Source organism: Globicephala melas, chromosome 2, assembly GCF_963455315.2.
Source record: "Globicephala melas chromosome 2, mGloMel1.2, whole genome shotgun sequence".
In the NCBI taxonomy this organism is placed as follows: Eukaryota; Metazoa; Chordata; class Mammalia; order Artiodactyla; family Delphinidae; genus Globicephala; species Globicephala melas.
In genome coordinates, this window is record NC_083315.2 from 118,040,396 (window position 1) to 118,055,923 (window position 15,528).

Genomic DNA, 15,528 nt, shown 5'->3' on the forward strand with positions numbered 1-15,528 from the left:
AAATGAGCCTTCAAGACTATCTGGATCTTCCTCTTCTAAGTCACATCCCTTGAACCTTGAGAGCTCATTAAATATTCTCTTCATTGACTCTAGTTGTTGCCAGGTGGTATCCTTCGCTTTGTGTGGGAAAGATGTGTCAATAAGGTCCCATGTGGCTGAGTCAGATGACAAGTGACATCCAACATTGTATGGAGTTCACATTATGAACCACAGCCTGAGACAGTCATGGAAGGTAGTTTGAGGCCATCTGTCTGTATCTGTTAGGGTGGGGGAGAGTCACACAGTTTATCCCCTTTGTCCTTTGCCATATTTTTGGAGATTGGCAAATGCCTACTTAATCTATCAAAGTCTACCATCACCTATCGGAGATGAGATAGACTACCTATATATTTTCAAGAATGATGAGTTCCACAAAGACCCATGAATTATTACCAGTTTGTCATTGTAAATGACAAAGGAGTCTGGCTGTAGAAGCACCTCAGAGTCTGTGCCTAAATTTGTGTCTCTCCAGATATCCTTAATCTGAGTATTGTGAACCTTCCATTCCTCTTTTGAGTCAGAGATCTTTCCCTTTAGTCTTGGAGGGATGCTAAATTCCAAAATGTTGAAGTTACTGAAAATTTGATCACTTGATGACCTCAATGATAACTCTTTCTGCTTTGGTGACCATTTCTTTTATCGTTGTCAGTTCTGCTAAATTTCTTGCTATGTTTACAGCATATTCTGTTTTTTCTTTCTTTGCTAGTAGCTAGCTTCTCACAGCCTTTTTTGATATATTGATGTATCTGCTTCCTTCCACTGTTATTAAAATTGAAAGTTAATATATGTAACTAAATTCTATTCATATATTCTAATTTACACATAGTCATGGAATCTATCAAACTCCAGGGTAGCATTTATACTTGTGTTTACTGCAAAAGCAAAGTTATTGCCTTTAGTAAAGTGTGTAATTTTCCTAAAATTGTCCACTGTTATCTACCCAGAATATATGTCAGTCTTTTATTTATTTTAAAATTTATTTATTTATTTTTGGCTGCATTGGGTCCTTGTTGCTGCACGCTGGCTTTCTCTATTTGCGGCGAGTGGGGGCTACTCTTGGTTGCGGTGCGCAGGCTTCTCATTGCTGTGGCTTCTCTTGTTGCAGAGCACGGGCTCTAGGCGTGCAGGCCTCAGTAGTTGTGGCTCACGGGCTTAGTTGCTCCGCGGCACGTGGGATCTTCCCAGACCAGGGCTCAAGCCCGTGTCCCGGGCATTGGCAGGTGGATTCTTAACCATTACACCACCAGGGAAGTCCCTGTGTCAGTCTTTTAGAAAGCAAGAAAAATATCTACATTCATTATATGAAACTTAAGGAAACTCGATTTATTTTTATCGTAATGAAGATATTTTAAAAACGTGTTTTCTAGGCCAACCGTATCCTGATCCAGTTCTTCCTCCACAAAGGCAAGACAGATTTTATTCTAATTCTGGTAGACTTTCTGGACCAGCAGAACTCAGAAGTTTTAATATGCCATCTTTGGATAAAATGGGTAAGAAATACTTGTGTGTATGTGTTTTTTAAATAATGGTGGCATACTAAAGAACTGGAAGCTGCATAAAGGACTAATATAATTGTGATCTCTGCTTAGCTCTTAAGGCCACAGTCTCTTTCCTGAGAACTTCCTGGTTTTATGTTTCTTGTTATTTTGTACACATCCATGGCGTCTGCACATATGTTGGTGGTTGGTTTGGGCACCATTGTGATGAGTTTACTATATGAACCCAAGACGGTAAATTTTACTGTGTTCCGTGATTAATTTTCTAGTTTTTCCAGTCCACTGACATATATCCTGTTTAGTAATTAGGGAAATCAGGCTGGTGTGAATGGATATGTTACAGTCTACCAGAAAAATAATTTGAGTGCATACTCTGTTGATGGGTTAATCAATTACCTTGTTTAAACCTTTCATGCTTAGGTAGATTTAAATTTTACTGAGCAATCAACTATTTGTCAGGGGCTCTTTTTCTTAAACCACTTCACAGCAACCCATTGAAGTTGGGAAATATATATATCCAGTGAATCTATTAGAAGTACATAACATTAAGGAAATAAAAAGATTAAAAGTAAGTGGAAAATTAAAATTTATGAGTTGAAGGTTTCTTCAGGAAAGGGTATATATTTTAGGGGAGGCATTTATCCAGTTGAAACATGTATTATTTTAGAAACTCATTCTTCTCTGAATAATAAGGCAAAAAAGCAGACCTGTGGCCTGTTTTTCTGTTATTATAATTAAGTTAATTATTTCTAATTGTTTGGCTTTTGAAATTGTTTTCCCTCGTTAATTCAAGCTTAATGGAATGAAAGTACATGTATGATTGAACATCTGTTTCTAAACTAATACTATTTAAAATTTTTCACATGTCCATTTTTTTTTGTAATAGAACAGTATCCAATTTAGCAAATAATTTAAAGTGCTTTCTGTTTGGAAGGTAGCCTGCATGACGTGGTAGATAATATAATTACAGTAAAGTATAGTTTTTAGCTGTAAGAAGCTAATAATTAAATAGGAGAGAAGGACAAATATATATGCTTAACTAATAGTGGTTAGAATAGTAAGTCCTATGAGAGAATATGTTATGTTCACAGAAAGGGAGAGCTCCCATATAGTTGAAGGATAAAGGAAAACTCCATGAAGGAGGTGGCATTTGAGCTGCTTTTGAGGGAATTTGAAAAATTAGTTAAGAGGTAAGGGTCTGTGCTAGTAATAATGAACAGTATAAGCAAAAACAAAAGAGCATGAGTTATTGATGGAGAATGGCTGTAAAACTGAGCTATTAATCCCCTGATACAAGATCTTAAGAGGGTTAAATGAGTTAATGTGTGTGGAAGTATTTTGTAAATAGAAAAATTTCTATATATGTAATATGTTATTATTGGTTTATCAGTTTATGGTATTTACATGAAGGAGAGTGGTGAGAGATAGGTTGATACATTAACTTAGCACTAGTGCTCAGTAAATGTTTATTGAATGAAATGAATTATCTCATTTAATCTTCACAATGAACCTATAAAGTAGATGCTATTATCCTGATTTTACAGATGAAGAAACCAAAGCTCAAAAAGGTGCTCACGGTCTCGGGTAGGAGGTATTAGAGCCAGGATTTGATCCCATGTCTGTATGACTCCAGAGCCATTGTCTTGATCCCTATACTGAAATGAGAGGGTAGTGGATCAATTTAGTGCATCAACCCTGCCATTGATGCACTAAATACCTATAGAATGCTTACTGTATGATAGGCACTATGGTAGCTGCTGTATTTCAGTGGTGAATAGGTCAGCATTCCTTATACCTTGAGGTCTAGTAAAGGTCTGTAGGCAGTTGCACTATATAGTGACAAAAGTAATGAGTGCAAAATGTTATGGGAGCATATGGGCCACTAGCCACTAACCCAGATGAGAGGTAGTGGTATTTTTGTTTTTTTATAAATTTATTTTATTTTTTGGCTGTGTTGGGTCTTCGCTGCTGCACATGGGCTTTTCTCTAGTTGAGCGAGCGGGGGCTACTTTTCGTTGCAGTGTGTGGGCTTCTCATTGTGGTGGCTTCTCGTTACAGAGCATGGGCTTTAGGCATGTGGGCTTCAGTAGTTGTGGCATGTAGGCTCAGTAGTTGTGGCTCACGGGCTCTAGAGCACAGGCTCAGTAGTTGTGGCACACGGGCTTAGTTGCTCCGCGGCATGTGGGATCTTCCCAGACCAGGGATCGAACCCGTGTCTCCTGCATTGGCAGGCGGATTCTCAACCACTGCACCACCAGGGAAGCCCTAGGTGGCGGTATTTTGAATGTGGGATTGTCAAGAAAATCTTTTTGGAGGAAGTGACGTATAAGCTGAGAATTAAAGGAGAAATTAACTGGGCCAAAGTGATGTTGATAATGTTTTGGGAGGAAAGAATAGCATCTTTAAAGACTTAGAATTAAGAATGCCTCTTAAATTATGGCTGCAACATGGAGTGGAAGGTGCACGTCAGGGAATATTGAAACAAGTAGTGAAGAGGTAAGCAGTGCATAAAGTTTTCAAGGACCTGCAAACCTGTTCAGAAATATTGGACTTATTTGCAGGATAATAGGAACACATTAAAGGACTTTAAACAGAGAAATAATCAGATCAGATCTGCATTTTAGAGAAATTGCTCTGGTTACATTATGGGGAATAGATTGGAGGGTGCGGTTAAAGGTTGGAAGGAGGGTAACTTTTTTTTTTTTTTTTTTCTCGGTACGCGGGCCTCTCACTGCTGTGGCCTCTCCCGTTGCGGAGCACAGGCTCCGGAAGCGCAGGCTCAGCGGCCATGGCTCACGGGCCCAGCTGCTCCGCGGCATGTGGGATCCTCCCGGACCGGGGCACGAACCCGTGTCCCCTGCATCGGCAGGCAGACTCTCAACCACTGCACCACCAGGGAAGCCCAGGAGGGTAACTTTTTAGGCGACTGTGACAAGTCTACAGGGTTGATGGTGGTGACTTAGCAGATCAGATAGATGTGAACAGACACAGAAAAGATAGAATTGGGAGGACTTAAGATTGAAGGCATGTGGTAGTGAAGGAGGAGGAGGAGTCTTGGCTGATGCTCAGGTTCTTGGCTAGGGCACTTGGACCATTCATTGTTTGGAGACAAGGAACAAGGAGCAGCAGAACATTTGACAGGAAAGATTATAAGTTACATTTTGAACTTACAGACTTAGCTGCACCTGTGATACACCTGCACTACTATTCAAGTAGGCATTTCAAGCTCTGAAGTCCTGGGGGAAATATCTAGATCTGAATTATACGTCTGGAAGTCTGTAGTGATATACATCAAATTAAAGCTGTAGGAGTGGATGAGATTTCTCAAGTCAAGAATGAGAAGAGAGTAGGGCTGAGGGTGGAACTCTGAGGAGACACCACTGAGGAGTAGTGGAGCCCACCGAGGGGACTGAGAAGGAGCAGCTAGAAAGGAGAGGTAGAGAGGGTGCCATCCCAGTAGTTGAAGGCTGAGAGGACTTAAAGAGGGAGGGAGTAGTCAACGATGGTGAGAAATAAAATTAAATGAGGGGGCTTCCCTGGTGGTGCAGTGGTTGAGAGTCCGCCTGCCGATGCAGGGGACACGGGTTCGTGCCCCGGTCCGGGAAGATACCACATGCCGTGGAGCGGCTGGGCCCGTGAGCCATGGCCGCTGAGCCTGCGCGTCTGGAGCCTGTGCTCCACAACGGGAGAGGCCACAACAGTGAGAGGCCCGCGTACAGCAAAAAAACAAACAAACAAATTAAATGAGGACTAAAAAGTTCTATTTTAATTTAGCAAAAAAAGAGACTTTTCTATCTTGGGGGAAGCAGTGGATGTTGCACCTAGATTGCACTACAGTGAGGACAAAATGGGAGGCATTCTGAATAATATATATAGAACAGTTTTTCACTGTGAAGGGGAGAGCTAGCTGTAAGGAGGTGCTTCTCTTTTTCTGTCTTGTTTTAAAATAGTAGTTGGGAGAGACCTGCTGATAGGATGGGTCTAGCCGAAAGGGTGGAGGGAGGCAACAGAGAGAGGAAGATCCCTGTGGAAGCTGGAGGAGGGGGACTCTGAGTACAGAATCAGGGTCTTAGATTGTCTAGAAGAATCCTTTCCCATGATAATAGGAAGTAAGATCATAGGAATATAGTGGCTGATACATTGATATGTTTGACTACAAAAAGTTAAGGGAGTTTCTAAGTGACTGGTATAGTAGGTTTGAGGAGAATGGAGGTTTCAAATTGAAGGGAAAACTGGCTTAGAAGATGCAGAAGGAAGGCTAGGCAACAGGCAGCTGGAAATGTGGCTAGAGGTCTGCCAGCCTGGAGTGGAGACAGTCTACATGGCTCTGTGGTATAGTTTACCCCCCACAAGTGCTAAGTGGCTCAGGTATAGGCAGAGTGGAAGCAGAGAGTTGAATTAATCCAGGGCTGAATGTTGTCAAGCACATGTGAAAAATGGCCAATAGGATAAGGACACTAGTGACGGGCTGTTAGTGATGGAGTTTGAAGTCTGTTAATTAGGGAAGGAAATGAAGAAAGGAGGAAACTGAGAGATCAGAGGACTGGAAGCTTCAGTGAAATCCAAGGACAGGTATAGCGGGAGTAACTAAATGAGAAGGCTAGGAGAGGATAGGTGGTCCTGGTCGGAGAGAGGGTTGTTTGAATTTATGTTCTTAGAGCCTGAGCAGTTCTTGATGATAAAGTCCAGAAACATTTATTTTGAAACAGTGGCTAATCCAATTGTTAGTCTGTGTTACATGATGGAGGAATAAGGAAGGAAAGATGAGAGGGAAGAAGGGAGGAAGAAAGGAAAGGAAAGAAGTAAGGCGGGAGAAAAATGAAGGAAGAAAGGAAAGAAGGAAGGCAGGAGAAATATGAAGGAAGGAGGGAGGGAGAGGGATGCTACCTCCTGGAAGCTTCCTTAATGATGCTCCTTTCAGGATTGCCTAGGCACAGGATAGGGAAACCACAGTCACATGCCTTTGCAGAACTCGTGAGTCTGCCAAAATTTCCAGGGACCTCAAGCTGTTCTTGTGGCCCTAATACAGGATGCTGGTGTCAAGCTGGTTGTCAGTGTCCTTTGTGATCTCTTGATCTAAGAATGGAGCGATAAATCATGTATTTTTCACGGTTTAACTTTTATGTCTAGATGGGCCAGTGTCTTCAGAAATGGAATCCAGTAGAAATGATAGCAAAGATGATCTTGGAGTAAGTATTGAAAGTGGAATTTTATCCATGTATTCAGGATCTTTCTAATCTCTTGGTTTACTAGAATAGAAATTTAGCTAGCCATCTAGTTTTTGATTAAAAGCTGCTTTTTTATTTTCCACAAATATACTTCGTACTTAACATTATAGCTATTTCCTTTCTGGATTGTACCCTATGGTGATAAAGTACAAGGTACAGACTTGAGGTTTGATTTAGTTTATATAGTTAAACAAGAACTTGAATTTTCCCCCTTGGATTTTTATTTTAATGTTTTAAAGTATGTTTTCTGTTTACTGCGCTTACAGTCTTGGTTTTTGGTCACCTTGGAAATATTAACATAAGCATCATTTCTTTTTCTCAGTATATGCTTGATAAAAGAAATGTATATTTTGGTACTCTTGGACTATTCTTATGTTTTATCTTTAGCCAGATTATTACTTTGTTGGTTAAAGCTGTTTTCTGTTGAGTTAATAAAATATTCATGATAGCTAAAATTCATCTGATGTAGAAAACTGAATATTTCTCTGGAGCCTTTTAGGATATCATAGACTGCTTTCTGCCTAGGTGCCTAGATGCTTTCTTCTAAGCCTAAGCTTTTCAGGAAAACTATTGCAAATTTTGCTGTTGTTTAATGACTGCCATTTGTCAATTTGCTGTAGAATTTAAACGTGCCTGATTCATCTCATCCCATTGAAAATGAAGCACCTGGCCCCGGCTTGGTTCCCCCACCTCACCCTCCAATCAGAGGCCCATTGTTTCCAATGGGTACAAGGGGCCCTTTCATTAGAAGGGGTCCTCCTTTTCCTCCACCTCCTCCAGGAAGCATGTACGGAGCTTCCCGCGATTATTTTCCACCAAGGGATTTCCCTGGCCCAGCACCTCCTCTATTTGCAAGTATGCTTTTTTTTAAGCTTAATATATGTCTTATAGAGTAGATCAGAAATATTAATTTTACTTTCTATTCATGTAGTAATACAGTGGAGGAAAATTTTTCTCAGCTTCTGTGAGTGTGCCATTACTTTTCCAGATTGGGAAGATAGCCAGCCATCAGTAATGAGGCCTCATCAGTAATGAGGCTTCAACTTGATTCATCTTAATAATGTGGAATTATTTCTATGATTCAGTAATCAAGAAAATCATTGGCTCTTTGCAGCAGTCTTATGTTAAGACTAAAATTGTTTGTATCTTATTTGATAGAAATTGGGTACTCTGTCAATTAGTAAAAGTAATTTCAATTTATATTTTTGCATTAAAATCACTGGCTAAAGTATTTTTTAAAATCTTTTTTTCATAAGTAGCTCCCATGCAGTCTTATTTGTTTAAAACCTAAAATGTGTTTATCATGTTTGGACTAATTGTTGAATTTATTGAAATTCCTCATAGCCTCACATACGAAAAACGGAATAGTTATTGCTTTTATGTCTATGCATTGCCATTTAGAACTATAGGTTTCAGCAGAATAAATACAGGGTTACCAAACACTAGGAAAAAGCCTATCATTTGCCTAATATAGTCATTCCTTCCCTCATTCCACCTCTATTTTTAAAGTTTAAGGTGAATTAAAATGAATTTTAATTGGGAAATTTAAAGACAGTTTTTGATATAATTGGAAATATTTTAGGGTAGTATCAAATTAGACTTGAGTTTTAAGTCTCGTGAAAATTATATTACATGAAAGCTTTTTTTAGAGCAAGTTTTACTAGATTTTGAAATAATTGTTCTCCTTTTCAAAAAGTGTTAAGATGTTAGATTTTCATAGGACAAAAAAGTTGCACCTAGATTAATGATATTCCCTATAATCGCATGTAGTTGAAGAGAATATGTGTTGCTCAATGTTGTAAAAATTCATTTGTTAGATCAGGTAATTATTCTGGTGTCAACTTTTGAAAATAAAGATAGGTACTAGCAGTTATAAGCTAATGATTTACTGGGGCTGCAGTACAGGTGCTGAAAGTTAAAAAATGTCTTTTACCAATCTCTTTGAACAGTGAGAAATGTCTATCCACCAAGAGGTTTTCCTCATTATCTTCCCCCAAGAGCTGGATTTTTCCCTCCACCCCCGCATCCTGAAAGTAGAAGTGATTTCCCATCAGGGCTGATTCCGCCCTCAAATGAGCCTACTACTGAACATCCAGAACCACAGCAAGAAACTTGACAATATTGTTGGGTCTTTCCTCAAAAGTAATTTTGACTTCTCTCTCATTTTCAGTTTAAGTAACTGCTGTTACTTAAGTGATTATATTTTTGCTCAAATTGAAGCTTAATGGAATTATAATTCTCAGGATAGTATTTTGTAAATAAAGATGATTTAAATATGAATCTTATGAGTAAATTATTTCCATCTTATTTTATTCTAGATAGTATAATTATTTTAATTTAACACATCCACTATCACATAAACAATAATGAGAGTTTTATATATGTAATCTTGCAGTTGGGGATAATTTGAACTCCAAAGGCTGTGTCTTTATTCCAAGAACTGTATTTACTATGGTTGTAGACAAATGTGAAAGTAACTTTATGCTTAATTAAATAAATATTAATTGATTTAAAGACTTGTTTGGCATTGATAATAATAAAATCAGCTAGTTTTTTAAAATAAATATGGCTCCATTAGTTAGTTTCTTTACTTCTGCCGATAGTTTTGAGGCTCAAAACTAATGCTTTATATGGGTCTTTCCCATTCAGTTATCTTAACCAAAAATGTGTTCTCTTTCTTGCAAATAGACATGAACGACCCAAAGCAACAAATTAATACTCTTAAAAGTCAAAGTTCACTGTATTTTAAAGAAAACCAGGATATTGTCTAATGGCAAATTTCAGAATTTGAATCTTCTTAGTTCATTCACTGATTTCCTATGCAGTTTTTTTTTCTTCTTGTTTTTCTCTTCATTTGTAAGATATTTACTGTTTTTAGTGGGGAATGTTGAGATTTACTGTAAGGTAACTGTATTGAGGCAGCGTGTCATTTTGAGCTTTGGACTCAGTATCTTTAGAATGTCTCTCTAACTCATGTTTGTGTTCTATTATTAGTCATCTGGCACATTAGTATGATTATGAAAGGAAAGGCAATTAAGTATAGGTAATAAATATTATACTATTTATGTACAAAAAATAGGCTAAATAGGCTTAGAAAAAAGGCTAAAAAGAAAGGATCTGTGTGAAATGCCTGGGTAAAATAATAAGTAGAATGAGGATTATAAAAGCATCATTACATTTGGTGTTAAAAGCCAGATTTCAGGGGGAAATAGACTATTTTTTCAAGTTGGAAAGTGAAAGAAAGAAGAGCAACGAAAGAGGAGTGATGTAGAATGCTCCAATCAAGTAAAATTTTTTTGTTTGCCCTGGGATAGGGGAGACTTGTCTTGGCTTAAGACAGAAGAGAAGGAGAGAGGGGAAGGCAAACAAACATTAGTAGAGAGAGTGGTAATAAACTGAGAGGCAGAATCGTAGAGGAGGCAAGGAGAGCATTGGATGAGAGCATGGTGGAAGGCAAGAAGACCTGATATGGGCTGACTGGTCTAAAATACTTTGGGATTCCAGAATAAAGGAACATAATTAGTTGTAAAGTATATTTTATTAAAGTAATAGAAACAAATGGGAATAAATCAAATAATAGTATTTTAGGATGAATAGCAAGTTTTCTCTGTTTACTCTTTATCCCCATTTATACATCCTAGTCAGTTTCTCTTTTAATTCTTATTTCCCTTTTTAATTCTGATGATTTTAGAATTTTAGAAGATATCTTATACCTCTAATCTCTGATTTATCAACTTAATTTATTAAATTTATCAGTTTGTATATTGATTCCTTGAGATGAAAAATTGGGACTTAATGCACTTGTATTATTACCATCCACATTTTCCTTTCCTCTTCATGTTTGATGTTTATCCAAATTAAAGTTTTCTATTGTTGCCTTTGTAATTTTTAATATATTTAAACCCTATTAGTATCCCTTCTCTTTATTCCACTTCCCTTCTTCCCCTACCCTGGCCAAAATCCTATTTTCTCTTAGCTATACATTTATATTTTCAAGGTTGCTAATAATTATATTATGCCTACAAGCATAACCTGTCTTCTTTTTTTTAAATTTTTTTTTAAACTGAACTATAGTTGATTTACAAGCATAACCTACTTTCTGTACTTGGCGCACAGTTGATCTAAAATTTGAAAATCAGGGACTTCCCTGGTGGTCCAGTGGTAAAGAATCTGCCTTGCAATGCAGGGGACGCCAGTTCGATCCTTGGTCAGGAAACTAGGATCCCACATGCTGTGGGGCAAATAAGCCCATGCGCTGCAACTACTGAGCTCGTGCGCCTCAACTAGAGAGCCCGAGTGCCTCAAACTACAGAGCCCACGCACCCTGGAGCCTGCGCGCCACAACCAGAGAAGAGAAAACCTGCACGCCACAACTAGAGAGAAGACTGCGCGCTGCAATGAAAGATCCTGCATGCCTCAATGAAGGTCCCGCGTGCTGCAAGTAAGATCTGACGCAGCCAAAAATAAATAAATAAGTAAACAATAAATAAATCTTTCAAAACATAAAATAAAATTTGAAAATCATAAGTAGCATTTATAACATTATCATCATTAAATGTTGTTCACCAGCAGGCCAAATCATATACAGTTAACCCTTGAACAACATAGGTTTGAACTGTGCAGGTCCACTTATACCCAGATGTTTTTTAATAGTAAATACTACGGTATTACACAATCCACGGCTGGTTGCAATTTGCAGATGCAGAACCTCGGATATGGAGGAACCTTGAATATGGAGGAACTGCGGATAAGGAGTGCTGACTCTAGGTTATACATAGATTTTTAACTGCATGGAAGGTCGGCACCCTTAACTGCCCCCCACCCCTGCCACCCACATTGTTTAAGGGTCAACTGTACAAAGTTTGCATTTCCTTCTCTATGAATGCCAGTATCATAATTTCTGGGCCACTCTGAAGAGCCTGTTTTTTAAACATCAGGGTCAAATGAGTAATTTTTTCTTACCTATTCTCTCTTCCCCCATTTACCAATAATATCCTAAAATAATGACATATTTTGGTTAGTTTTATACTTGGGCCAAGAATACAACCCCCCCACCCACTTTCCTAATGTAGTTTTTTCCCCCCTCATATTATTTGCCATTATCATACCCTAATTAAAAAAATTTCCTTTCATATCTTTTCTGTTGGATATATTATTCTATATGCATTTGTTAAAGACTTTTATTTTGCAGGCCTTTGTCCTCCTGCTGCGAACCACACTGCCTGCTCTCTAGGCCTGGGAATAGAGCCTGCATTTTAACTGATTTCTTGGGGTTGCTCCTGTTTTATAAACCCTCTATCTTGCCGTTTTTTAAATTTAAGTCTTTTGTTTTGCTGGAGTTCACAAGTAATTTCCTAGGAAAGGATGTAGGGAATGTAAAATTTGTGAATCCTTGCATGTCTGAAAATTCAGCCCTCCAACCCCTTTTTGGGGGTTAGTTTATATGGGTATAGAATTCTGTGTCAGAATTTTGAATGTATTGTTCTTTTAATATCAGTTAATTAGCATCAGTATATTGTAATATCTGTTGTTGCTGATGAGAAGTTTGAAGGGAATTTGATTCTTTTCTCTTTGTTGGTGACCTTTTTCCTGTGGAAACTTTTAGGATTTTTTTCTTTATCCTTGGTATTCTAAAAAATCACAGTTTGATGCATCTACAAGTAAGACTTTTTTCACTCATTTTTGTGTTCAGGTCCTCTGAGAAGCAGATTCTAAGATGTAATTAGACATAAAGAGATTTATTTAGGGAGAACACCTGTGAAGGATTAAGGGGTGAGAATGCAGAATGAGGTGGAGAAAACCTTCAGACTGTGGTTCAGATTCACATCTGTGAAAAGAGAGAAGGGCAGGAAGGAAGGTTGGGTAGGAAGAGCCTCAGATTACAGTGCATCTCCAAGAAAGCCCGAGCTGGGGCAGTGGCAGTCCCCAGGGCAGAGACGGCCTATTAGAAGGGTTCCTCATTGGGTAGGAATGGTCTGCTCTAGTACCTAGTACCCCTGCATGTTCTTCCTTGCCAGAAGCAGACACCAGGGAGGACCTGGGCTTGGCATGAATGCTGAAGCTGCATTGGCCAGAGGCTGTCAGCTAACTAGACTCCTCACAGCAATCTCTCTCCTGGGGGCATATTTGACTTGTGCACTCCTGGCTCCCACATTGTTAGGCACGTAAACTCTGAAGACTCATGTCTCACATCCTAAAACCCTGGGAAATTCTTTATCTTTGGTAAATTCCTTTTCTCTCATAATTTTCCTCTCTCTCTTTCCTTTTTTTTTGTTCTGGAAAATTTTCTTAACTGTGTATTCTACTCATTTAAAATTTTTGTTTCCACCAATGATGTTTAATCTTTAAGAGCATTTTTTATTATACCTCTTTCCTTTTCCTTAGATTCTGTCCTTTTTGTAAGGATCTAATACCTTGAATTTCCCCATAGTAAATTAGAGGTTTCTAAAAGCGTTCTTCTGAATTATCTGTTTTCTCTGACGTTAATAATTTTGTTTGCTTATCTTGGCCTTTCTCTCCTTATATGCCTCATAAAGTCGTCCACGTTTAATAAAGATGAACTGATCAGCTGATTGTAGTTTAAACCTTTTTGTATGTAAGAAAGACGGTTTTCTTGTTAGATCTCTTTCTTGAGTGAGGATTCAGACTGGGAGATCTTTGTGTGGAGGCAGGCAGGAGTGGAGACAGGGCATCTGTGACTGACGAGCTTTGTCTTAGGATGAGCAGATAGGGATCTGGCTGACTGTGTGTAGGCCCTCCAGATACCAGAATTAGAAGGACTTCATCTAGGACACCGCCATTCACACTAGACGCTTTTACTTGTTCCAGACAGTTTAGTATCTTTAGGGAATATCTATACATTATTTTAGCTGGAGCCAAATCTTGGCTTACTACCTTGTGCTTGGGGTTGTGTCAGGGGAATGGCGGTAGCAACTATTAGTTATCTGTATACAGATTTTCAGCTAATCTCCCTGTTTTCACACTCATACCTCGGTTCTATACATAGTATATGGACTGGCTCTGAGCCCAGCTTCAGGTTCTATCAGGCAGACTGACTCCCAGCCCCTGATAACATCAGGACAGCATCTGAAGGGATAGTTAAAGGGATAAGGCAACATTCAAGATATTGAACGGAGCATTATTTTGGACTGATATGCAATAGGCTTGGACATTTCAAGAAAGAATGCTTCTTGGTCCTGGCTGGATAACTTTCCCCTCTGTATAATATTTTAAATAGAAAAGTAAAATGTGGTCCTATAAGAAAAGTTAGAAAATGTTCAAAAGCCGAAGAAAAAACAATCATCCAGGGTCATCACCAAAACAAAATCACTTTTTGCATTTATGTTGTAGTTTGTCAGGCCTTTTATCCTTCAAGTATCTTTTGTATTGTTGTAATTATGTCTATAATTTTATATTCTTAAATGTAATCTCCTAATATAAATAATTTTTATGTAGTCATGGTAAAGCTCATTTTTAATGGTTGTCTAAGTTTCCCTTTTGTGAATATAGTTTACTTGACTATTCTTGCTGAGCACTAAAGCTGTTTTCTTTCTTTTTCTCTTTAGAATTTTTAAAGAATTATATATGATAGTATAACATCTAAGAAGTATATACACTCTACCCATGCCCCCCGCCCTGAATTTAGGATAATTCTTTAGGGATATATTTTTAAAATATATTCTGGGACCAGTATTTGGGGCAGGGGAGAGAGGATCGTTAAGAGGAAGGATCACATTCTTTGGAACCAGGTTGGTTGAAAAAAAAATTGACTTTTTTTTTTTTTAAACCCAGACAATTTGTAGATGTGGTTAGATGCTATAAAATTATTTTATGAGTATAGTTGGTGATTTTTAGTTTGTTTCTGCAGGTGTGGTTCAGGGTTCATCATGAGTTTACTTAAATAAGCATCTAGCTTGATAACCTTTTCAAATTAAATCTCCTGTTTCTTTCGAAGTAGCAGCTACTTTGACAGAATTTGATACAAGTGCTACAAAAGAGATGGTGGGTTTTTTCGTGGAACACGAGAGCTATCTGATAACTGTTTCTCTATATATTATGTATATTGTATATTCATTCATCTGTCTATGGACACTTAGGTTGTTCCATATATAGGCTATTGTAAATAATACTGCATGAACATGGTGGTACTAAAATCTCTTCAAGATACTGATTTCGTTTTCTTTGGGTATATACCATGATGTGGGGATTGCTGGATCATACAGCAATTCTACTTTTAATTTTTTGAGGGACTTCCTCATAATTCTTCCATAGTAGCTGTACCAGTTTATAGTCCCACCTTTTCTTCACATCCTCACCAGCATTTGTTATCTTTTGACTTCTTCATAATAGATAGCCTAACAGGTGTGAGGTGGTATCTCATTGTGGTTTTGATTTGCATTTCCTTGATGATTAGTGATACTGAGCATCTTTTTATGTATCAGTTGGCCATTTGTATGTCTGGAAAAATGCTTGTTCAGGTCCTCTGCCCACTTTTCAAATTGGGTTATTTGTTTTTTTGCTATTAAGTTGTATGAGTTCCTTGTGTATTTTTTATATTAACTCCATATCAGATACATGGTTTGCAAATATTTTCTCCCATGTCATAGGTTGCCTTTTTATTTTGTTGATGGTTTCCTTTGCTGTGCAGAAGCTTTTCAGTTTGATGTAATGCCACTTGTTTACTTTATTTTATTAAAAAAAAAATTTTTTTTTTGCCGTACACGGGCCTCTCACTGTTGTGGCCTCTCCCATTGCGGAGCACAGGC

The 15,528-nt window shown here is 38.1% G+C and overlaps 1 protein-coding gene across 6 annotated transcripts in view; it reads left to right on the forward strand.

Moving 5' to 3' along the window:
- Positions 1–9,043, forward strand: part of MIA2 (MIA SH3 domain ER export factor 2) — a 111,221-nt gene extending 102,178 nt beyond the window's left edge. For all 6 annotated transcript variants that reach the window (XM_060294769.2, XM_030854843.3, XM_030854841.2 and 3 more), the window contains 4 exons: positions 1,407–1,529; positions 6,666–6,724; positions 7,384–7,618; positions 8,713–9,043. In XM_060294769.2, the coding sequence (XP_060150752.1) occupies positions 1,407–1,529; positions 6,666–6,724; positions 7,384–7,618; positions 8,713–8,879 (584 nt within the window). In that variant the 3' untranslated portion in view covers positions 8,880–9,043. The remainder of the gene's footprint in view (positions 1–1,406; positions 1,530–6,665; positions 6,725–7,383; positions 7,619–8,712) is intronic.
- The last annotated feature ends 6,485 nt before the right edge of the window (positions 9,044–15,528 follow it).